Source organism: Typopeltis vanoorti, chromosome 21, assembly GCF_054136105.1.
Source record: "Typopeltis vanoorti isolate ZY-2024b chromosome 21, IOZ_Tvanoo_1.0, whole genome shotgun sequence".
NCBI classification, from domain to species: Eukaryota; Metazoa; Arthropoda; class Arachnida; order Uropygi; family Thelyphonidae; genus Typopeltis; species Typopeltis vanoorti.
The window spans coordinates 89,998,242-90,024,750 of NC_143569.1; the positions used below are offsets into that span (position 1 = coordinate 89,998,242).

The 26,509-nt window shown below is 34.8% G+C and overlaps 1 protein-coding gene across 4 annotated transcripts in view; it reads left to right on the forward strand.

Annotated features, from left to right (window-relative positions):
• LOC150095098 (HEAT repeat-containing protein 5B) overlaps positions 1-26,509 on the forward strand; it is a 665,516-nt gene that overhangs the window by 49,807 nt on the left and 589,200 nt on the right. For all 4 annotated transcript variants that reach the window (XM_090410861.1, XM_090410863.1, XM_090410862.1 and 1 more), the window contains exon 2: positions 7,702-7,842. In XM_090410861.1, the coding sequence (XP_090266987.1) occupies positions 7,714-7,842 (129 nt within the window). In that variant the 5' untranslated portion in view covers positions 7,702-7,713. The remainder of the gene's footprint in view (positions 1-7,701; positions 7,843-26,509) is intronic.

Here is a 26,509-nt window from a genome sequence, read left to right on the forward strand (position 1 = left end):
TGGATCCTAGTTCTCACAAGCTTCTCCAACAACTTAACCACAACACCTGACACACAGATAGGCCTATAGTTTGATGCTTGAGTTCGATCACCTCCTTTATGAAGTGGCACAATCTTGCCCTCCTTCCACTCTTTAGGAACTTGACCAAGTGCAAGACTCGTATTAAAAAAATATGTCAAGGCAGGTGTCAACTCTCTGGCACACTCCTTCAGAATACGTGGTGATATATTATCAAGTCCCACAGCCTTATTTACATCTAGTTTACTCAACTCCCCAAACACCTCTTGCTCACTTACAGTCAGTCTCTCCTCCCCATCATCAACTGCTCTTAATCTCTCCATGAAGTCACATTCACAAGATTGAAAGATCTTTATGAATTGCTCATTAAGTATCTCCACAACACATTCTGCAACAGCTGTCTTTATACCATTTCCTCCAATCAATGTCATCCTTCCATAATCATTCTTTCTTTTGCTGGCTACATATCGAAAGAACTCCCTAGGATTCTTTTTGGCTTCATTAGCTAACTGCTGTTCATACCTCTCTTTAGCTACTCTCACCAACCAAGTCACCCTCCTTGCCTGGTCTTTGTAGACCTCATGAAATTGGTTACTTCCACTTCTCTTATGCTGTCTCCACAATGCCTTTTTTTTCTGTATTGCATGCTTAATCTCTTGCTGCCCACACTCTTCCACAACTTCTACTAGTGACTCCTTGTTATTTGTCTTCTTGCCATGTACTCAAAAGTCTTCAGTGTTAATCTTATAAAACCCCTTTAATAACTTAAATGCTTCTATTATGTCTCCTCTTTTTTGCCTATCAGCTAATATTTGAGGCCTACAGACCATTGATATGTTCTCATAGGATCATTCCACCCACCTGCCACAATCTTTGTCCCTTGTCTCTTGATCCTCTCTGCAACTTCTTCCCCACGGAATCCAGGAGTCCAGATCTGTGCGCAGTAATCTAGATGTAACCTTATACCACTTTATTCCTATCTCTATTCTATTCTCATTGTCAGATGATGTTAATGGATGAAAGTGTGAGATTGGTAACTGCTACAGCAGTTATAGTCAAGGTATTCAAGTTCTCAAGCAGCATCAGAGTGTTTCATCCTCAATGTGAAATCAGAAGCTCAAGTGTAAAGAATGTAATGAGAGAAGACTTAATGGGGAGCGAGCAAGAGGTATATGAGGAGTTAAGTAAGCTAGATGTCAATAAAGTAATAGAGCTTGATTTCCTTAAGACACCATTTGTCTTAAGGAAATGTTCCAAGTGATTAGCATCAGCCTTAGACATGAGTTTTGCGACAGCACAAGTCCCAAAGGAGTGGAAGAAAGTTAAAATTGTTCAACTTCACTAAGATAGCTCTAAGGTTACAAATTATAGATCAAACTTGTATATAGAGTTGTCATTAAGGTATTGGAGAGATTGGTGAGAGCGGGGATACAAAAGTGGGTTAGTAACGTGGTATTTTTTGTGCTTGTCAGCATGGATTTGTTAAAGGAAGATTGTGATTTACCAACTTGCTTATTTACTATAACAAGGTGAAAAATGTATTGGACAAGAGGGGATGCATATATAGTGGTATACTTTAATTTTGCAAGGGCTTGATAGATTTTCACACCACAAGTTGGAAAGTAAACTGAAGCAGATGGAATTGGATGATAGATTAGCAAGTTGGATAGGCAACTGGCTATCAGATAATTATCGGCAAGTTGTGTATGGAGGTGCAGTATCCCAGAAGAAGTAAGTCACTAGTGGTGTGCCACAGGGATCTGTTATGGGACTATTGTTATTTCATTTGTGTATTAATGATATTGGGATGAGTTTAACTGGTGATATACAACTATTTACAGATGATGCAGAGTGATGAGGAATCAAGCAGATGTAACTTTACAGGAGGACTTGAATAGATTGTATGAGTGTGCAACAGTATGGAACTGTCGGTTCAATGTCGCAAAGTGTAAGGTCCTGAAATTTGATAGGCAGCAATGGGATGCAAAGTATACACTTAAATTGGATCTCTAGTTGAATAAGTGTGTTGAGCATGCCTAGTAAGGCCATCACCTACACTGCATGTGGGATCTTACTCAGGAGATGAAACATGACAGAAGTTACTTCCCACCTCCAAAAAGCAGGGTAGTGGTGTTTCACCAGGTAATCAAAGGCATCTACTGCCTAGAGGTCTAGTTTGCATTTCCTCATCCTTCCAGAGTCCCCATTTGTGGAAATAGGTGATGATTTGACTAGGAGAGGTTTTATATTGTGCAATCACCAGCCCATAATGGCCAGTGGATTACTACATAATATATTACTAATTATTAAATGTTCATAATTTTTTATATTTTATTTTTATTTTATAAATCTGTGCAAACATTTTATAATTGTTCCTTTGAACTCTCATAGTGTAATCCTGTTAAACTAAGACCAAGACACCAGCTAGTAAGCATATGCTACATGACTCATTCTTATGATTCATGTTTTCAATGTATAAGTTTTTAATAACACTTGTGGCATAATAAAGTTTATTAGACATATGTATTCACAAAATATAATTTTTTATTACTGCAAATATTTTGACCTGAAACTAACTGGTCATCAGTGCATCAGCTCACAAGGTGAAGCTAGAACAAAGAATTTTTAATTTTTAGCTTTTAAGTTAATAAGTAGTTATTTTCTTATCAATCTGTGTTCACATCAATACCGTTTAAATCCAATTCAACATAGAACAAAGAATGTTAGAACAAAGTCACATGAATAGGATTAACATGCTAAATTTTGTGGTCATCGTCTGTGCCATTGTAATATTTTATTTATTTATTCCTGTATCTTAAGTTCAACTGCACCTTTGTTAACGTTATACGTGCTGCTCTCCCAGCACACCTTATGTCCTAACTAACTCTATGCTGCTTTACTCTTAAATTAACTTTAATCTGCTTAACATATATCTCACTGTTAATCCCACTTAATTTTGATTCCTGTTCCCACTGCTAGTAAACAGACTTTAAGCAAATCTCCATACATCAGCCTATCTACGATGTGCAGGTTACCAATTCTCACACCAATCAATCAGAAAAATTTATTTTTTTAATGACTATGCCATTCTAATTGAACTAATGTAGTTTGAGGATTAAGGTAAGGAACACAGGCAAGATCTTAGTTAATGCATATACCTTCCTATAGCAAGTCATGGCAATTCTTAATCAATAGAGCACACAAGTTTGTTAGTTTTTTAGAGATAGTACATTGGCAATAGATCAGGCAAGGTTATTAAACAAATCATTTTATTTAAACCTAGAAAGAATGTACAATATACACGTCAAAGAGAAAATGATATCTCTCTCTCTCAGCCTATCAAAATACAATAGGGGCAACATACAACTGACTATGTTAACTAATCTAAATTAAACATGTAGCTATTCCCTAAGTTATATCTTAGCTTAATTTTTTCCATTATACGTAAAAAGTTACAATCAATCTACTCCTTTGTAGCCAAAACTCATTACTTAACACTTTTCTAACAAATATCTGTAAGCACACTCATTTATAATAATAATTCCAGTTTCACCTTTACAAAGCATTAACAAAATTTGTGCCTACTTACAATAGCCCTTTACATACATTTCGGTCAATTGCACAATACTTCAGTCTGTCTTCACCATACAGGGTGTTCGGGATAAATTTGACAGTTTCGTAAGGAAAAAGAAAATCTTCTTTGTATCTATTAAATTTAATGAATTGACAAAAAAACATTACAGGCAGAGTTAATTACAATACTATCAACAAGATTTACTCAAAATAACCACCATTAGCATCGATCACAGCTTCAATTCTGCTTCGGAACCTCGAACAAGCTGATGCTACAGTCTCCCTGGGAAGGGCCGCAAAAACTGTTTTAATTTTATCCATTAACTGGGCTTTTGTATTACTGGAAGTGCGATTGGTGTCTTTTTCAACTGCGCCCCATACAAAATAATCCATGGGGTTAAGGTCTGGGGAGTTTGGAGGCCAAACATTTGGACTGGTGAAGTCGTAGAAATTTTCAGACAACCATTTTTGACTTTTCCCAGAGGTGTGGCAAGGGGCCGAATCCTGCTGCCATACATACGGCCTACCATTGGCTACCCTTGTTATCCAGGGCTTGACTACAGTTAGCAACTCCACGAACAAAGCCCGAATTCCAATGCCAGGGTTCTTCAACACCTGTTCCTGCAGATTTGCGAGGAATTCTGCTGTACGAACGCAATCAGATCGTCTGCTAGGGATCTTTCTTCTTGCTACATCCTCGTAGTCACCATTGCAAGTCTCTAGTTCATGCCTGATTGTTTTTACTGTATTCAGGGAGCATTGGGCAGCAGTCGTAATATCCTTATTTTGATGGCGGGCACGAATCATCATGATACAAGTTATTCTCTTCCATGATTCAGGTGGGTTCCAGCTATCCATCCTTTCTGACATCTTGTATATGAATGAAGAAGGGTCCAAACTTTTAAATGAAGAGAAGTGTGTGTTAATACATGTAACTTACGGAAAAATATAATTAATTATAAATATGTCAAATTTATCCCGAACACCCTGTAGGTTATGATTGTTGCTTGGACAATGTAGCTGTTCTTGCTCTTGGAATTGCCGGTCACTGCGATTCTTCCATTGGTAACTGGAAAAGAACTGCCGAACTCTGTTACGACTGTGGGTGGTAGCACTCTCCTAGCATATCCATACATTCAAACAGGAGCTCCATCGAAAACGGCCTCACCTCCATGCATCTGGAACTCCGTTCTCCGAGAAAGGGCAAAACTTTGAATCTAAAAATGGAGAACCTTGCTGGTTCGTCTCAGTCCTCTTTTATATCATCACTAATCCTTTGTTACTACGATTTTAGTTTCCAGGATTACCCACCAGCATGATGACATCACTTCAGCCCCCCCCCCTCCATTTGTGAGCACATATTTTTATGTTTGCAAGACCTTGCGAACTTTTGTATTTTCTTAGTTATCGTTCTAATCTGGGTTAAACCCCCTCTTTCTGTTTTACATACAATTCAATGGGCATTAAATAAATGCATTTTTTTACAGCAAAATTATTACATTATTTTATCACAACAAAATTTCTATTTTATAGCCTCTGTAAAATCGAACTCGAAAAATTAATTAACTTTATTTATCGTGAGAGATTTTACAAACACATTCCTAGTTTGTTAATCCTATTCATATTTACAAATTCGTATTTTGTTAATCCTGTTTATGTGACTGCTCTAGCTTTTGTGATTATGCTGATGCAATGATGACCAGTTAGTTTAGGATCAAAATATTTGCAGTAATAAACTATAATTTTGTGAAAATGTTTGAATGTAGTTACCAGTTTTTCTTCCTGATGATGTCCATGTTACACTGGATGAAATATATTGGACCTTTTAAATAAAATATTTTTTCTGCATGAGTAAACCATATATACTGCTTGGAAAGAAGTCACCTTACACTATGGTGTCTGTTGGACAAACACGTAGGACTTCTTTTCACTGCGATGACTTCAGCAATATAAAAGGCATACTTTCCATAAGTGTACAATAGTACCAGTGAAAATTTTCGCCCATTCTTCCTGTAGGCATATAATGAGGTTCTGGACTGTTGTGGGACAGACTCGATGCTCCAGTTTGTCTCACAGATGTTCAGTAGGGTTGGGATCAGGGTTCTGTAGAGGCCAGTCAAGTATGGTGATGTTTGTGTCTACAAACTACGCAGTTACAGCAATAGCCTTATGACATTGTCTTGCTGAAAGAGACTAGAGTAATTCCCATAGAAACACCATAAAGTAGGAAGCATTGCATTGTCTAGAATGTTCAGATACTTCTCAGAGTTCAATGTTTGTGGCACTACAAACAGAGGTCCAAGGCCAAACCAGGAACATACCATCACACTACCACCTCTAAATTTCATAGTTGGGATTACGCACTCTGGTGGAGACGATCATCAGGCATCCACTACACCCACACCTGTCCATCTGCTCGGTAGTGGGTATAGCATGATTTGTTTATAACAGCTTTCCAACCTTCCACATTCCATTGTACACACTCTTTCACTGAAGACAACACTGCATGTTGGTTCAGATAATGTAGGGCTTGCATATTGCAGTCCTACCATGGAAACCCATGTGAGCCTTTGTTTTAATATTTTTGTGCAGATTCATGTTTCCGTTGATGTCCAGAACTCCATATTCAACATGTTGGCTGATGAATGGCAGTTTTTACATGCTCTCCTTCATAGCACTTGGTCACATTAGGTGAGTCGTCTACTGCAGGTAGCACTCACAGTTGATTCCCTGCACTTCCATCTCAGTATGGTATCACCGATTGTTGACCTGGGATGGCCAAATCTGTCATCAAATATGGCATCCTCTCACAATGCCTCTTTCAAACTCAGTCAGTTCCCTTCTCAGACACAGTTGCACTGACTTGGGAGCATCATATTCTTCCGATTTATACTGGCTACAAACACGTGACTCATTACATGGCACGATGCACTCTGCCCATGGTGGTGTCCATTGACTTCTTTTGCAGTAGTGTATGTATAAAAGTAGTTCAACTCCAAATTGACAGAACAGAATTTTTCTTTGTTCCAGCCCTTTACTGCTCTCCTTTTTTATGTATTCCTTAAGAGGATTACAAAAAAAAAAAAAAAAAATCTTGGAGTGATGTTGGATGGACTGAGGTTAAATGAACTAGGCATCTGTTTTATAGACAACGTGTGCTTTTCTGTGTCATGCTGCCAGAGCCTTCGCCAGATAGATTGTGCCCTGAGGCAAACAATTAAATACCACCCCTGATTGATTATAAGACAGAAATATAAGAAAATCTCCAATTGCTATTTTGTTTTTATTACAAGAGAAACATTAATACAAAACGATTACATAATAATATTAATTAAATGTTTGCTCTACGGGAATATTGCACAATAAAACTTTATAAGCTCTTCTAAATTTAAATTATAAGCTATATCCGCCTCTATTGATATTGCTAGACCAGCCAATCTTTCTTGGGTCATTACTGTTCGCAAATAATTTTTAATCAGTTTATGCTTGAAAATACTTCTTTCCACACTTGCTACGCTAACAGTAATTGTTAGCATAACGACGGCACCTACCGCAATATGGCTGAATGAGTGCCCTTATTAAACTGCACCATGAGGCAGGCTGCCTGTATGCTATACCCTGTCGATGGTACTGCATACTGCTTAAGTTTCATTAAGCTGGAGAGTGTTGCACTCTGATTAAATTCAAGGCCAGCAAGACAAACTACTAAATTTTGATTTAGTAGTAATTTGTCAGGCATACATTATTTTATAGTATTACTTGGTTTTTGCAACATCGTGCCATGTTTTAAGTAATCAGTTTTTGGTGTGCCACTTGACTCTGATTTGACAAATGTGGAATAGCTATTATCTGATCCTACTAGGAACAGATCTAGGTCTTTTCTGTAACTGATCTGCTTTGAATTTTCTGACTCAGTGTTAACATGCCATTTTATATTTCCACCCTTGTGCTGTAATTTGCCAGCTTTACCGTTATTTAATACATGAGTATACTATTACAGTGGACAGTTTTAATAGGATTTTACATGATGAATATCAAAACAATTTTTCAGTTCCATTTATTAAGAGTTATTGTTTTTTTAATGTTTGCAATTCTTTTCAATTTTTATAGTCTGTCTTCAAAATGATGGAACTTTCCCATAGTCTCACTTTGAATGAAGAAGCTCTTGCACAGATTCCAGAACCCAAAAGACCAGTTTTTGTTTTTGAGTGGTTGAGATTTCTAGACAAAGTGCTAATAGCTGCTCAAAAGGTATTATAATAGTTTTTAAATTGTTATAGTTACTCAGTATTTCTTTAAGTTATTATAAACTACTGTTGCCTGGAAATTGATAAGACAGGATGAAGAATAGTTATTTCATGTACATTTCTTGTGCTTTTTTTTTTGAAGCTTGCCATATTTAACATAATGATGTATAAAAGAGGTTACTTCTTTTCTTTCACTTTACTCTAGAATATAAAATGATAAGCCTTTTTTTGTAACGTTTTTGTGTCATGTTTTTTGTCAAGTTATTTGAAACGTTTTGTAACTCAGGGCTACCCTGAGTGTCGAGTCTTCAAAATTCAAGGAGAACAGACCTACCAGTCCAGAACTCAGGGGTTGGGTGGCGTATGTGCTGGGGGGGGGGGAACCCCCTTCGAGTCATCTGAATTCAAGGAGAACTGGCCTACCAGTCCGGAACTTGGGGGGGGGGGTGCTGTAGGCACCAGGTAAATAAATAAATAAATAAAAATAAAAAACATCATGACATTAAATGGTGTTTGGTTTGTACTTACTTGCATTTACGTGCTTGTACTTTGCATTTTGAAATTGATTTATACTGTGTATTACTGAGATAGGAAAAGGTAATGCCTTTTAAAGAAGATTGTATTAAATATAAAAAATGATCTAATCTAAGAGAATCATATAAAGCTACTTTATTATAACAATTCATGTATAAAGACATTGCTTATTATTATAGTAGTTGAACTCAGTTGTTTCTGGCATACATAAATACAGTTTGTCATTTGTAACATATACATTTCATTGTTTTGAATGTTTTCTGAATTTGGTACTAAAATTACTCAACTTAAACTGAAATTAAGAAGACTTGACAAATTGTAGTAAATATCCAAAATAATAGAATTTTGTTAAAATCCAACTAGTGCAACTTTATTATGTATATGGATGGAAGAAATTAATTTAAGGTGCTTGTTCATTGTTGCAAAATGCATCTAAAATAGTTATTAATATAAGTTTTTATAATGTTTTATGAAAATTTTTTAAAATTATTTCTGTATGTATAAATATTTCCCAATTTCAGGAAACCATACTTCTAAAACAGCTGTTACATGCTTATTTATTATTATTATTATTATACACACCTCCAGGGAGTCCATAGAATCATCGAGGGAGGGCACCTGCTCTACAACTCTGTCTCCACCACTCAATCCACCAACTGACCGCAACTACACCAATGCCATCTGCCGCCGACCACCACCACCACCACCACCACTAGTTTTTCCACAGACAAACACAAACATCCATGCCCATGGCGGGAACAAAGACTGATTTAAGTTCACGTATAAAAATTATTTTCTGTGAAGGCACCTTTTTATGTTCATTTTAAAGGTCAAAGCCAGATAACTAGGATGAGATCACTAAGCAGGATGAAATAATGCAGGGAGCTGACCAGTGTTTCTAATGTGATGATTCTTCACCTTTTCATGGTGCCTCCAAATTTTGCAAAATATATTCTGCATTGGATTAAACCAAAAATAAAAATGATAGTATAATATGATGAAATAGTATACTCAGTTTGGTGCGACCAAGTTAAACGAGGTCAATGCAGTTTTTATTAAGAAACTAAAACAAAAAAAGCAGTTACTTTTTTTAATGTTACTCTCATCCATGAAAACTATAAACCTGTAGTCCATTAGTACTATGGTTGTCTGTCTATTTTTTTAATTTATTTATTTTCTTTTGTTGTATAAATTGGAAACTGCTCTTTAGACCAAAAATAGAGATTTTCAAAAAGTCAGTCTATAATTCTTATAAGCAAGACACTGGTCTCACATACAAGATGATAAAACCCACTTCTAACCTAAAAAGGAAAAAAATAATAATATTCAGATGACATTATGCTCACAAGAGGATTTGAACCTTCAGCAAATATGGAGATCAAACCTACTAAGACAGGCTGGCAGGTTTAAACTCTTTGTTCTTCTTCCCATAGTCTACACAAGATTGTAAAGTAGATATTAGGAATCACAAAAATCTTAAACTCAGTCCTTGATTGATACTTTCCTTTCAGCTTTGTAAGTGAAGAACCTATCCAATTTTTTATATTGTCTATCCAGTTTATCAGGGCCATTTCTACATTTTGTGGGGCCCTGGGCGAAATGGAAAAACAGGCCCCTGAAAGTTAGTAACATTTATGGAAATTTTAAATGGAAGAATATCTTGTTAATTAAATCAAATATGAAAAACATTTATCCAATAAACAAGTATGCTCTTTAGCATCAATTTAAGTAAAGGGAAAAAATTAATTAAAAAATAAATGTGTTTGTATGTACATGATATATTATTTTATTATGTAAGTACACATTATCATATAAATACGCCAGAACAATGATTTATTTAATAATATAAATAATAATATAAAAATATTAAAAAAAATCCATTTTTACTATAAAGAATGAAATACATATATTTCATTCTTTATAGTAAAAATAAGATTTAAAAGAAATCTTAATATATTAAATTTTATTTAACCTAATGCACTTATCAATAAAATCATTTATAACACTATCAAAATTCAAATTTTTTGCAATTTCATGCTCTATAGATATTATTGCCAGGGACGACAAACGTTCTTGAGAAATAGAAGATCGCAAATAGGTTTTTATGAATTTTAATTTTGAAAATGACCTTTCTGCTGATGTGACCGTAACTGGACTGGTCAATAATATTTTAAATGTCGTATTAATATTTGGGATAAATATCCAACAAATTATTTGCAATTATGAATTTTAAAATATTAATGGGTGCATCTTCTGGAACAATATTTCTAAAAATAATTAATTCATTGAAAAATTCAGATTATCAATATCTGTATTTAATTTTTGATACAGCTGTTTGCAGCAGAATTTTAATTCATTTTCTCTCATTTTTCTTATTAATTTCATATCATAAAGAAATCCAAATGATTTTTTGTGAATTTCATACAATTGAAATCTTTTTTTTACAGATTGTAGAGCAGTATCTAAAATTATCTTTCTTATTTTTTGATGAAAAGCCTGATGAATCAAAAAAATTCTGGAATTTTTTTGATTCATCAGGCTTTTCATAATCAAAAAATACTTTTCTTCGACGTACTCGACTTTCTTTAAATTTAATTTCTATTTCTAATAGATTTGACAGTTCTTTAGCAATCTCAAAACAGCTATCAAATCCTGATATTCTCTACTCTTCAAAGTACTGCACTAACTCTTTAATATGCTTAGTTGCTACTTCTATGGGAATTTTTGCATTTTCAACTCAAATGAATCTATTTGTTCATATATTGAAACCACTTCTACCTTGATAGTATTATCTGATGCAGTTTTAGATAATTCTTTTAGTGCATTTAAAAATTCTGGAATTTGAAAACGTACAGCTCTAACTGATTCTATTGTATATTCCCATCTTGTATCACATAACAGTTTTGGAGTTAATTGTTTAACAAATTTCTTTAATATGTCCCAATGTTGAAGTTGAGCCAACAAATAATGTATATATTTTTTGTATAACATAAAAAAATTTATTGCTATAATTGATTTTGCGACATCCCCTAAAATCAAAATTAAATTATGACAGGCACAAGGAGTATAAAATGTCTTTTTGTTTTAATTTAAAATGTAAGCATGGACCCCCTTATATACTCCTTTCATATTCTCTCCGTTATCATACCCTTGCCCTCTACAATCTGACAATTTAAGATTTAATTTATTCAAAAGTGATTTTATATTTTCATATATACCTTTACCAGTAGTGTCATAAGTTGTTAAAAATGTCAAAAAGTGTTCACAAATTTCAATATCTGCTTCAAATATATGTAAAATCTAAATATTAATAAAATTTGCCGTGATGACTAACATCAGGAGTACAATCGAGAATTATTGAATAGTACTTTGCCTATCGTATCATATTTACGATATCTTGTCCAATTTTGGTTACCATATCAACAATTAGTTCATTTTGCACAATGGGTGATAGATACAAATTTTGTTTCTTACTTTTTTTCCCGAACACTGCATTAAATTATCTTTTAAAAGTTGATCAAATTCTGCAATTAATTCTATGATTCCTAAAAAAATTACCATTATGGGCTGTGTACAAAGTAACAAAATTACCTCTAAAAGCTAAATTATGTTCAGATAAATAAAGAATTGTTGCTACTATTCGTCTTAAAACATTTCTTAACCCTTCTGCTTCAAATTTTATGACATTTTGATTTGCCTGATCAATTGTATTGTGATTTTTTAAATTACATTCCATTTGTTTCCATGAATACGTGCATTTCATGTGCACTGGATTTCATTCATGTGACTTTAATCTTTCACTTACATGTCGCCAGTCAGAAAAGCCATTATTAGATAAAAAAGTATCATCAGAAGAAAATAATTTGCAACAAAACAAAAAATAGAGTTGGAAGAGTTTGAATATACAAGCCATCTTCTGTTTTATTTCTCTCCATTTGCAATTGTCCTAACATAGTGAGCTGCGGAAAAACACCTCTAGTTGTCATCTTTTGGAAAATCATTTTCAGTGGACCATGTTGTACAATTTGTGTTAGTGTTGCGTTGTATTTTGGGCTATGTTGCTGGATCGTCATTAGTAAATAGTTCACCTTCCTCTGGTGTCTCAGTTTTAGGCTCTTCAATACTCATTGTTTGACCAAACGCGTCATGTTCTCCGCTTCCTTTGAGTATTTCAGAACTCATTAATTAATGTTGAAGCCGAAGAACTCTTTGTAGTTATTTCAGAACTCTCATTATCAACTGATATATCTGAACAAATATATGAGTTCAACTTCATAAATTTAAATAGTGAATTTTTTTAACGTTCCTCAGCCGCTTCTTTTTCTTGTTTACGCTTTCGTTTTTCATGCCTACTTGGGTATTTTCTTCCATAACATTCTCTTTCACGATCATACTCTAGAATTAAATATGATAGATTTAATATAAAATAAGTTAATAAATTAAAACAAAATTACTTACCTGATAAATAAAATATATCTAACATAGATAATATTAGAAAATAAATAAATCTAATATAGATTGAAAACTGCTATTGAAGAAAAATTCTGATGTCAGATAACCTAAAATCAGTTTACAAAATATATTTTTTAAGATGATTATTGAAATTAAGGGGATATTAAATCCCACATTGTTTTAAAACCGAATAAGAAACTCAAAGATCGTAATCAAAGAGTTTCATGCCGAATATAGTAATTATAAAAGTATCTGCAATTACTATCTTTGAATTTCTTATTCAGTTTTAAAACAATGTGGGATTTAATATCCCCTTAATTTAAATAATGTTTACATTGCCGAAATGAAGTCTATTGGCTCTTTATTTTAAATGATTTTTTAAGATGTTTTGCGAGTAATGTCACATAAAAAAATTGCCATGACAGTACGTGTATATACTTGTTCATAAAATCATAAACTAATTCATTAAACTCCTTAAAATTGTTAAAAACACCTGTTTTAAAATGCACTTTTCCCTATTTTAACACTATATTGTATGATATTGTTATATATCTTAGAGAAGTTTCAAATACTACCGCTACTATCTTAAAATTTATTCCCTATACCAATTACTGTTTATCCTAATGTTATTTCATCGAACAATAGAGCCAGACTGCCAGTCTGGCTCCAGCCATGAGATACTGGGCGAGCAGTAACACAGTGCCAATGAAAGAATGACGTTCTGTTATCAGTATAATTTTAATGTGTTTTCATGAAAAATTCGGTTTATTTTACCTAAAAAATACATAAAAACTGTGCGGTGGCGTGGGACCCTGTGCCACCGCACAGTTCGCACACGCATAAATACGGCTCTGCAGTTTATTCTAGGTTTGCCTCTTTTTCAAGTTCCTGGAATGAATCCTTCAAGAACTTGCATTGGTAAACCATTTACTGTACTGATATGACTAAGCCACATTAGTTGTTTTCTTTGAATCTTAGTTATGATGTACTGAATTAACTAGTGCTAGTAAGCCGTAATCTCTTTGGAATTGTAAGCTTGTTATCTATCCATAGTGGTTTTAGTTTTAGGAGTGCTGTTGTTGCTTTTGCAATTTTTGTTATAATATTCTGCTTGATCTGCCATCTTTATTAAAGATTTTGCCTAGATTAGGGTGACCAGATTTTCAAAAAAAAAAAAAAAACGGGAGACTTCTGGTACGCTCTACATAAAAATGGAATAACATACGATTATAATTACAGTACACAGGACTGACATGTGCATTATAATTATGGGGTATCAGCATTATTATTATATTTATATGAAGACATTATTTCTTCCAAAAGTGTTGGTTCTTTCAAGATGCACTCATAAAATTCATTACATGAAATGTCAAAGTGTGTCTTGATCACAATTATTGCTTTCACAGTCTTGGTGTTGAAGCGGCTCTTTTCATCAGACCACAAAGAACTCATGAGAGAAAAAAATTCTCTCTACAGGTGTTTTTGTTCCTGAGATTGTGAAAACAAATGCGACAGCTGGCACAATGTTTTTGTAGTGGATGTTTTTTTCTTAAACACATCACACCACTTTTTGTCCACTTCAGCATTTGTGTCCTTCCATTCTTCCATCTTGGAGTTCACAACATTATTTATATGGCTGACTTCATCAAATAATCCATCTTCATCAACAATATTGAATATTTTGCTGTCAACATCACTGTTGCGTTTAGGCTGCTTGCAACTTCAGCCCAAGTTAGTGGAGTTTGCAACTTAATCCAATGAAATGATTTCAATGGCTGGAAATGATTAGTCCATTTGCTTACATATTTAAGGAAAGTATCATAAAATAAAATTGCAGTGTCTAAAAATTCTTTTTCATCAAAGATGCCCTCATCTTTGAACTTGGAAATAATTGATGACATTTTAAATGTTTGAAAGTTCTCAGCTTTCCTATTTGTAATTTTTGGTCTGAGCAATTCCAATTCTTCTACCACTTCAATTGCTGAAATATTTTCCCTTTCTATTTTTGTTATTGTTGCTGAGAATGTTTTCAGCTGACTATGCATGAAATGGAGCCAAGTATTGATTGTTGGTTACTGAAAAATGATTTCAACAATGTAGGGCATTTATCTTGTGATAAAAAGTAAGATCTGAGTCCAAGATACATGTCAATAATACTATTCACAGCTGGTAGTAATGATAACCATCTTGCTTGTATGCTACCTAGAACACACTTGTATTCAATTTCTGTAAATGCGCAGAAATTCTTCATTTCCTCTACTCACGGTGTAAATACTGAAATATTTTATTTACAGTTGTTTCGATATCAATAGGCAAAATATCAGCACTTGTCTGTAAACCATTATGAACAACATGAGCAGCACAGCCAATAGCATGAATGTTCATTTTTAACCCTTTGTTGAGTCTTGAAAATACATTGTTGGAACCTGGTGAATGCAATAATTTTCTAAGTAAGCTGCTGTTTCTACAAAATATCCAATATATAATTTGCAAGTAGTTCTCCTGTTTTTCCTATTATGTTCTGAAAATCCATTAGTTTAACTTGAATAACTTTATTCGGGATGAAGTACCTAACAAGGACAGGCACCAACTTCAAATCTCTGTGGTTTGATGTGTCTACCATAACTGATTTTTCTATCCTTGCAGACAACCTCACCACATGCCTCTCTGCCTGAATCAATCAAGGTTTTCTTCAAGGCTTTCCACTGAATCTCCAAGGTTTGGTTCCTGTTCTCAAATTCTTTCATTTTTCCTTCAATAATCTTTGTGTATTTTAGTCTACAGTTCACATCTGAGAGCTGCTAAACTTTTATTCGCTTTAAAACTTTCTTACATGTTATTCTTTTCAATATGAAATATAATTTTATCCTGCTTAAGACTAAATAGTGATCACTTCCAATTTCAAATCATCTGTACACTCTGGTGTCCTGTACCAAGGAGAAAATATCACTCAACAATAACATAGTCAATGATACTTTTCTTATTTCTTGCCTCTTCTCTCCATCTGAATTTGTGCACATTTTTATGTTGGAACATGGTGTTAGTATTAACCAGTCCATGTCGTGAGCAGAAATCCAAGAGGTATTTGCCATTATTATTAGCTTTGCTCTTTTCTCCAAATTTTCCCAATATATTTTTGTATGTCTGACAGTCATTTCCTACTCTGCTAGTTAGATCCCCAACAAGACCAACTTTTCCTTTTTCATTGTGTTAGTTACTTTCTCTAAAGCCTCAAAAAATTCCTCCACTTCTACTGTAGTAGAACCTTCTGTGGGATCTTAGGCACAAATAAGTCTCATTGTACAGTTCCCCATTCTGATATTTGCCCACATCACTCTACTTGAAACTGCCTGCCACTCAACAAGATTAGCCTCGTATTTAGTGTTGAATACAATGGCTACCCCTTCTTTCCCTTGATTGTCATTGCCTGAATATAACATTTTGTATTTATTACTCAGAAAGATCTCACCAATTTTTGACTTTTTTGTTTCAGTCATTCCTTTTATGTCGATCTGGTACTTATCTAATTCCTCAGCTAGCTCCATTTCTTTGCCATTCAGGCTTCTTATGTTGATAGTACCGATCTTTAACTCTGGTGATGTTGAGTTGAGGTGTTTTTTCAGATTTGTTCCAGTAGCTGACTTTTCGCTGTTCACCCTGGTTTCCTAGTGAAAACAACGGGTGGCCTTGTTTAACTGGGTATCCCCAACCGGCTTGAAATTTTGTCATGTTGTACCATCATTTTGTATTTTGGTTTAAGCCAATAAGAATACAATTTGGTCAGCTAAATCCCAAATTGCCAGCCCATCCTTGTTCGTTCAGTATCCAGTTAGATACCCAACAGGGTGCACCACGAGAAGGTGAGGATTGGTCATTAGGTCAGAAGCCCTGGTCAGTTCTCTGCATTCCTTTAAAGGCTATGTGGAGGTCTCCTCTCAGTTATACAGTTGAACATTTAAGAATGAAGTCATGCCACGAATTCAAAAAAGGGATAAAAATTGACAATTAGCATCCCATTAAGGTTTTGTTTGGATAATGGGACTAGAGTCTAAAAAAAAGGACGTCTGGTTACCCTAGCCTAGGTATTAAAACTGATCAAATTCTTCTATGGATGCATCCTTGTAAGGTTTTTTCAGTTTCTACCACAGCACGTCCTTCTTGGTCAGAAGGTCACAAGTTTGCTGATGATATTGATCTTTTAGTAGAAAATAAATCAGATCTTCAGAAAATTGCCACAAAATTATCCTATACTCCAAAAATATATGGCTTAACCATAAGTACTTCCAAATAAAAAATGAGGACAAATATCTATGAGTGTAGGATAATTTTGTGGCAATTTTCTGAAGATCTGATTTGTTTTCTTCTAAAAGCAAATATCATCAGCAAATTTTATATGGTGTATTATTTTTCCTCCTACCATCACTCCAATATCACAGTTCTCCAAGGCTTTTTTTACAATATGTTTGAGGAAGCAGTTAAATAACACTGGTGATAATTGCACCTGTCTCACTCCACACTCCATTGGAAAGGAAGTGCTATAATTCCCCATGATTTTAACCATCATTTCAGATAATGAGTAAAATGAGTCAATCAGTCATATTATTTTGCTGTCTATTCTGTAATGTTGCAGAATTTTCCAAAGGGCACCATGCCAAATAGAATAAAAAGCTTTCTGTAAGTCAATAAAATTATGGCACATTACTTTATTATATTCTACATATTTTTCTTCAGTAATATATGGAGAGTAGATATTGTTATTAGTAGTAGTAAGAGAGACCTCCAGAGAGTCAGGGTCTCATCAAGCAAGGCCACATACTACAAACACCAGCTATCATACCTTCTTGAATTCATTCACTCGGCTTGCACACAACATCCAATGACAATCCATTAACCATGCACCATCCAAAGAAAAAAAAATCTAGACCCCATCCCCTTTTTAGCAACATTCATTTTCAGCTTCCAAGGATATCCCCCTTGTCTTTTCCCTGCCCTTCATAAAAAGAAAAATTCCATCAACTGAAATCCTGTATGATTTTCAGAAGTTTGTAAATCTCAATCATATCACCTCTCTTTCTCTGGTTTGCTAGTGCCTGCAGTCTACAAATTCTCAATCTGTCTTCATAATCAGTATCTCACAATCCTGATATCATTTTTAACACTCCCCTTTTCACTCTCTCCACTGTATCAAAGTCACAACAGAAACCAGGATGCCAGACCTGTGCACAGTAATCCAAGTGAGGACTTATCAAGACCTTGTAAAGAGGCAAAATGACCTCTATCTTTAGATATGAAAGTTTGTTTCATCATTGCAATTATCTTTTGAGTGGTATTTGCAATCTTTGCTACATGGCACCTGAAACCATAACTTCAGCTTGCTGTCTACAAACACTCCAAGATTCCTAGCATAATTTCACCAATATAATATGACATTGGTTATCTAATCAAGCCAAAGTGTGACTTTGCATTTATTGACATCTATTTTCCCATGCCCACAATTCCAGCCTATTCAAATCATTCTGCAAATATTGCATATCAGCATCATTCCTGATTACCCTACCTATCTTTGTATCATCATCATGCAAATAGCAGTATGTTGCCTGTCAAATCCTTCCTGATATCATTAATGTATAGATTGAATAACAGTGGACCACGGACTGATCCTTGTGGTACACCATTAGTTACCTTAAATCTTTATACCACTTTTTTGATTTGTCAGTCAGCCTCTTAACCATGCTAATATTTTATAATTCAAACCTATATTCTCCAATTCATGCAACAGTCTTTGATGCTGTATTCTGTCAAAGCCTTAGCAAAATCCAAAAGTATCATGGTGTATCCATTTCCCTTGTCTAGTTCAATGGTAACATTATTATAGAATGTGAGCAAGTTGCTAAAACATGACCTTCCCTTAGTACACCCATGTTGCTCATTGCAAAGTAGAGATTCACTGTCAACCCATTTCTGAATGCAAGCCCTGACCAGTTTTTCCAAAAACTTCACCACCACTCTTGAGATACATTGGTCTTTGCACCACCTTTGTGCAATGGAATTACCATACATTCTTATCATTCCTGCAGAATCTTCCCTGTTCTGAGGCTCGTATTATATAGCCTGGTCAAAGGAATAGTCAGTTCATCTGAACACTCTTTCGGTACCCATGCTGATATCCTATCAGTCTTTATTGCTGAATTCTTATTCAGTTTATGCAACAGCTCTAATACGTCATCCTCATACAACTGAATTTCTTAATCCAGTGAAGAGGTAGAAGTGAGTTGAATGTCACGTACACCAGATTGATAGCTTTTAACAAAATAGTACTCGTTTGTTGAACAACCTCTTCTGCATCTGTAACCCTCATGCCATCTGCATTTAGAAGAGTTATTCTTTCATATTCATTCTTTCTTGTACTTGCAGCATATCAACAGAATTCTTTTCATACTCAGACTTTGCTTTCCATACAACAGATGTGACTATTCTAGCCTGCTGCTTATAATTTTCATAACTGATATCATCCTTATGCACACGGTATTCCTTCCACATCATCTGTTTTTTAGGAATCTCTTGCTTAATAAGATTACACATCCATTTGACTCTTAACCTCTTTATTCTGTTCTGTTATATTCTTCCAATCCAGCAACTGATACCATTCTGCTGAACTCGGTATTCTCCTCAGTTGGTCATAATTTCCTGCTCTGTAGTTCAGCATGAAACCTATTCTGAATGGAACATTCATAAACTTAGTCACTTTCGAAATGACTACTGCATGATCATTGTTACCAACCAGAGGCAGAATAGTTACATCTTTAACTGAAACACCATCTGACACTATAATCAAATCGAACACTCTTTGACCTCGAGTTCCTTCTGTCCCATGCTGTTGGAGGAAGTTGTCTTGCAATAGCTCAATAAATTCAGTTTCATTCTTCTCATTAGATTTTACTGCTACCTACCCAATCAATATTTGGATAATTAAAGTCTCCCATTATGATTACTCTTTTCACACCCTTTGTGCCTATTTGGTGATGCATTTCTTTATCATTATCAACTGATCCACCAGGTTTGTAACAACACCCCATTATGTGATTGATCTTGTTAGATTCCACCTCACACCAGATGGCTTCAAATTCACAACTACATGAAATACTGTTCTAGTATGAAAATTATAGGTTTCAACACTAACTGGATTCAAGTCATCTGATATCATTAGCATCATGCCCACTTCTCTCCTATCCTGCTATCCTTCCTAAAAATACTGTATCCTTTGCACCTAATACGTTAGTATGTCTGATCTGATAGCCAGGTCTCAGTAATACATACTATCTGAATTCCTAACATATTAACCAAGGCAACAAACTACTCCTTTCTTTCTGATACTCCTAGCATTCCTGTATAGACAAAATAATCAACCTGTATTTAAATATAAAGAGCTAATAAGCTTCATTTCGGCGATATAAACAATATTTTAAATTAAGGGGATATAAAATCCACATTGTTTTAAAACTGAATTAGAAACTCAAGGATTGGAATCAGAGAGTTTCATGCCAAATATAGTAAACTATAAAGTATCGGTGACCACTAGCGTGAGCTAATGCAAGTGACCCTAGTACGTTGTACAATACTGGACAACTCATTGCAAAGGTGGGGAAAGTTCAGATTGCTATTCTTAGGTATTTTCCATAATGTAAAAACACATTTCCTAGGGAATGTATGCTGTTATTACATTATGGAGGGAGGTCACTACCCAGACCGGTTTCAGCCTTTTTTGAGGCTTCATCAGTGAGTAGCTAGACCATAATACCAAAGTGTATAGCGAAAAGAACTTTTATACTCTGCTATACGAATTTCCAAAGAGGTGCAACCATTAAGTTACTTAAATATAAAGAGCTAATAAGCTTCATTTTGGCGATATAACCAATATTTTAAATTAAGGGGATATAAAATCCACATTGTTTTAAAACAGAATTAGAAACTCAAAGATTGGAATCGGAGAGTTTCACGCCGAATATAGTAAACTATAAAGTATCAGCAACCACTAGTGTGAGCTAATGCAAGTGACCCTAGTACGTAGTTGTAACTTAATGGTTGCACCTCTTTGGAAACTCATATAGGAGTATAAAAGTTCTTTTCGCTATACACTTTGGTATTATGGTCTAGCTACTCACTGATGAAGCCTCAAAAAAGGCTGAAACCGGTCTGGGTAGTGACCTCCCTCCATAATGTAATAACAGCATACATTTCCTAGGAAATGTGTTTTTACATTATGGAAAATACCTAAGAATAGTGATCTGAACTTTCCCCACCTTTGCAACGAGTTGTCCGGTATTGTACTACGTACTAGGGTCACTTGCATTAGCTCACGCTAGTGGTCGCCGATACTTTATAGTTTACTATATACTATATAGTATACTATATTCTTTCTTGTACTTGCAGCATATCAACAGAATTCTTTTCATACTCAGAATTAGAAACTCAAAGATTGGAATCAGAGAAACTCTCTGATTCCAATCTTTGAGTTTCTAATTCGGTTTTAAAACAATGTGGATTTTATATCCCCTTAATTTGAAGACTCCTGGTACCAAATGCATTCAGGTGTAGGTATGTTCTTTTGTATAGTCTTGTCTGCAGTCTGCATGACACAGTTGGACAGCTTGCAGATCTCTATTCTCTAGCTTATACATGTAGACATCTTTTCACATGCTTGATAAGTCTGAACCAGATGAACACTAAGTCAAAATTGTTCTCTCCTTGTAATCATTTTCATGATAATGCTCATTCCTGCCATTAGCACAATTATATAATATTGTCGCTCTTACACTCATATTCTCACCATTCGTCATATGATAATTTAGTTTCCCTGACTCTATGTGTTAGGTTTCATACTAGTAATTAGTTTTTGAAGACTCCTGGTACCAAATGCATTCAGGTGTAGGTCGTCCTTCTGATACAAATCTAATCTTCCCTCAAACTCGCTCCACATCCCAAAACTTGCATCCATTCCTTCTACACAGCCTATGCATTGAATCTTTTCCTATCATAGCCCTTCTTTTTAATTCATTTTTATCATATCTAGAAAGCATACTTACTATTTTCACTTTCTCACTCTTCACTCTCACCTCTTCCAACAACCCTTTCATGTCCTCTCTCATCTCAATGAACTTATCACTAGTTAAGTCGATAGTATCTACTAAAATTACGATCTCATTTTCTTTTCTCTTTCGAATTTGAACTGCTTTCGTTATATTTTTAATTTTTGCTCCTGGAAAACCTGAAGTTATAACCCGCTAATCGGCATCATATTTTATGATTGCTACCATACCAAATAACATCCTTCTTTTTACAAACAACATTACTTACCTGATTTTCGTCACTTACTAACTTACCTGATTCCATGCTTTGTTGTTTCTTATTTTATTACTTAATTTTCTTTTCCTCCCTATGTTCATTCAAAATCCTCTTGAGTTTCTGTAATTCCCCCATCATCTCTCTGATAATCTGCTTTAAATATATGGTAATTGTACTCTTGTTTTTTCTAAATCCAGCCTAGAAGTCTGAAAAATTGAATTCCATTTTTGCTTCAATACATGAGAGTAAAAGTCCAGAAATATTTTGCTTGGGTGGCTCATGAGGCTAATTGTACTAAAATTATTGCACTTTTTGCTGTTTCATTTCATTAAGTAGTTCTGTTAGAATATTGTCAATTCCTGCTATTTTTCCTGATTTTGATTTTAAGATTGTTCTTTCTACTTCGTCTGTACAGAATAATCACTGTTATCATTGGGACGTTTCCCTCTGAATTTTGTTGGTCGAAGCTATCCTCACATTTGAGTAGTTTACTTGAATAATCATACTATTGTAAAAATAATCATAATTTAAAATTCTGAATAGTTTTATGTATTGTTTATGATAGTAGTATGTTTATTAGTTTTAGTTTCATAACACGCATTGTCAGCACTTGCGCTGTGCCTGTTACTGAAATTGTTTTGTCAAAGTGATATGTAAAGCATTTAAAAAATTTATGTATTTACCGGATTTGGATATTTCTATTACTTACAGAAATTTTATTGTAATTTAAAATATTAAGTTTTGTGTTTTATGAAGACATTATTTTGTCGCTAACGGAGACAACGTGTCAGCCATTATACCTAGTTTCTCGCTTGCCACTTTCATGGAGTGCGCATGGAGTTGATGTGTGACACTGACAGCTGACAAGTTCAGTATCAAAGCAACGGGAGAGTAAACAAGAAGAGCGTTTGGAAGGAAATTAGAACACAGGCCAGCAGACATTTAGATTTCGAAGAATTTGAGTTTTTTTAAGTGACAGTCGGAGGAAAATCAATAGCATATTCTGAAAAAGGAATCGTCGAACTATGAAGTTTCAAAGTGGAATAAGTATTGATAATTAAAATAAAATATTGCTATAGTTGTTTTAAAAGGAATATTCGAGGAAACGCTAATTGGAAAATTAGTAGTAGATTCCGAAAAGGGAATCATAGAACTGTGAGTTTGTAAAGTGGAAGAGTGTTAAGACTGTCAATAAACATTAGTGAATAAAAGAAGTTGCCATTTATGTTCTAAAGGAATGTTCAAGAAAGCTCTGATTAGAAAGTTTCATCTGTATTAAGGACGCCAAATCTAACTGTTATTTCTACTAAAAAGAAGACAGAATTGAGTCAGGAAGAATTATTGTGTGCTACATGAGTATGAGAAAAGATCCTATGAAAATGAAGAATAAAGTCATATATCTTTGGAAAAGGGGCCTTTACAGAGAAAGAAACTGGCTATGAACATTTTGTCATTGTGCAAACAAAGTGTTTAGGATAGTCTTAAGTGTAAGTTTATTTTTAAAAGGCCTTGGATCCAATTAGATGTGTAGTTAGTTATGTAATATTGTTTGAAGTGTATATATATTGTTTTTATTATATTAAATGTATTTATTTTGTATTTTGGTCTTGAGTCAGTGATTTTTGGATTATGATTCATTGCACCAATCGGAGTGAACCCTTGCGCATATAATATATAGGTACACTCGAAAATAAAAAAAAAAATTGTTGAACACAGATCACCTCTATAGACATAATAATATTAAATTAATAAAAATTCTATATTTAAATAATGGCGCAGCTGGTAGGATTAATATTATGATAATATCATCTATATAAATAATATAATCTCTTTTTCTAACAATGACGTAGTCGATTGACAGAATTGGTTGTGACTTAACTTATTTTTAGAATCCAGAAAGTAAATCTTGACTCAAGTAAAATGGCTACAGGAGATAGCAATTTTGGTAGTGAAGTTTCTTTAATTAAAGATGAGGAATTTTTTAGGTTAATTAATCCAACTTTAGTAATACCTTCTTTCTCAGGAGATAGTAGTGAAAGCATAGAAACATTTTTTAAATATGCAGAAAAAATTAGAGATTTGGGAAAATGGTCAGATTTCCATTTATTAATTATACTTCGTAGTAAATTATTGGGCAAAGCCAAAACATTCTTAAACACATCTCCTTTACTGAGAGACACTGACAGCTATGCAACTTTTAAAAGTTTACTAACATCAGAATTTTCAAGTGTAAGAGAATTAGGGCCTAACATTTGGAAAATTCATCAGTGCATTCAAGGTAGTAGGAAGTCTGTTTCAGAGTATTACCATAGACTTTGGAGCATTGCTCATAAATTTAATGTTTCATCTGAAGAGAGATCCTCTTTTTTTATTATTATTATTATTATTGTTGTTGTTCCGGGCAACTCCAAGGAGTCAACAGACTCATCGAGGGAGGCCCTAACATCATGTCAAGAACAACTATTCGACATTCACACAGTATCTATCATACCTTGCCTTGAACTCATTCACGGTCGTAGCACCCACAACAGACTCTGGAAGCTTATTCCACTCATTCACTACTCTCCGAGTAAAAAACCTAGCTCTAACACCCTTGTCAACCACGCTCTTGCCCAGCTTCCATTCATGGCCCCTAGTCCTCCCACCACCAATCATATTTTCAAAAATATCTTCTGAATCAATCTTATAGAAACCCTTCAGTAATTTGAATGTCTCAATCATATCACCCCTCCTTCGCCTATCGACCAATTTCTGCAACCCACAAATCTTCAACCTATTCTCATAAGGTTCATTCCACAGACCTGCTATCATCTTGGTCACTTATCTCTGGATCCTCTCCACTTTCTCCTCATCACGAAGAAACCCTGGTGCCCATAACTGGGCACAGTAGTCCAGATGGGATCTTATCAAGGCTCGATACAGAGGAACAACAACTTGTTTGTCTCTGCATGTTAAAGTATTTTTCAGAAGCCAAGTGATTTGGTGAGCTGTTTTAGTCACTTTTGCAATGTGCCCCCTAAACTTCAATTCCCTATCCACCAACACTCCCAAATCCCTGGCCTCATCAATCTCCTGGAGTACGGTTCCACCAATGCGATATACTGCTGCTATTCTTTTCACCCCAAAGTGCATAACCTTACACTTTGGCACATTAAATTGACATCCATTTTTCCTAGTTCAGCCCTTCAAACTATCCAAATCATCCTGTAAAATTTTGACATCCTGCGCACTCATAATTGCTCTACCCAACTTTGCATCATCAGCAAACAAGTGAACACCTCCTCTCAAATTCTTTCCTATATCATTGATGAACAAATTGAAAAGCAGTGGTCCAAGAACAGAGCCCTGTGGCACTCCACTAGTCACAAGCCATCTTTTAGACTCCACTCCTGAATAAACCACTCTCTGGTATCTCTCCTTCAACCACCCTCCTATCCATCTCACCAATCCTATATCTATCCCCATCTGCTCCAGTTTACTGATTAGGGTTCTATGTGGTATCCTATCAAAAGCCTTGGCAAGGTCCAGTAGTATTACTGTAAACCCATTACCCCTGTCCAGTTCAGCCGTCACTGTGTTATAAAACGTGAGCAAGTTACTGAGGCATGATCTACCCTTCACAAAACCATGTTTTCCCCCATACAATATCCCATTTTCATCTATCCAATCCTGTATTCTTTTCTTGACTAATTTCTCTAAGACCTTGACAATGATTCCTGATATGCTAATTGGTCAGTACAACAGCAGTCTTGGAACCACCTTTATGCAGTGGAACTATTTTCCCCTCTTTCCACCCACTCAGGACTAACCCAGACCCGAGACTCAAATTAAACAAAACGGTCAAGGGTACTGACAATTCTTTAGCTGCTTCTCGTACAACATGAGCTGGTATACCATCCAATCCCACAGATGTATTGACATTGAGATTATGCAATAGACTACTCACCTCCACTTCATTCACCACAATTCCCGTATAATCTACTGGTACATTCGTTTCTGCAATGTCACCACCTGGATGATATATTCTTGCAAAGTGCTCACTCAGTAACTCAACTATATCAACTGATTCAGTTACCTCCCTACCATTGGCATTCTTTAAAATCATTCTGCCATGTACATTTTTCCTTTTACTTGCTACATATCTAAAAAACTGCTTAGGATTCTCTTTAGCCTGCATGGGCCAATGTTCTTTTGTAATCCTTTTTTGCTTTTCTTACCACACTCGTTACCCTTCTGGCCTGTGCTTTATACTGATCATGTGCCTGCCGGTCATCTTTCTCCTTAAATTCCCTCCATAGTCGTTTCTTTTTTTGCAGCTCAAGCTTAATGGTGTTATTCATCTT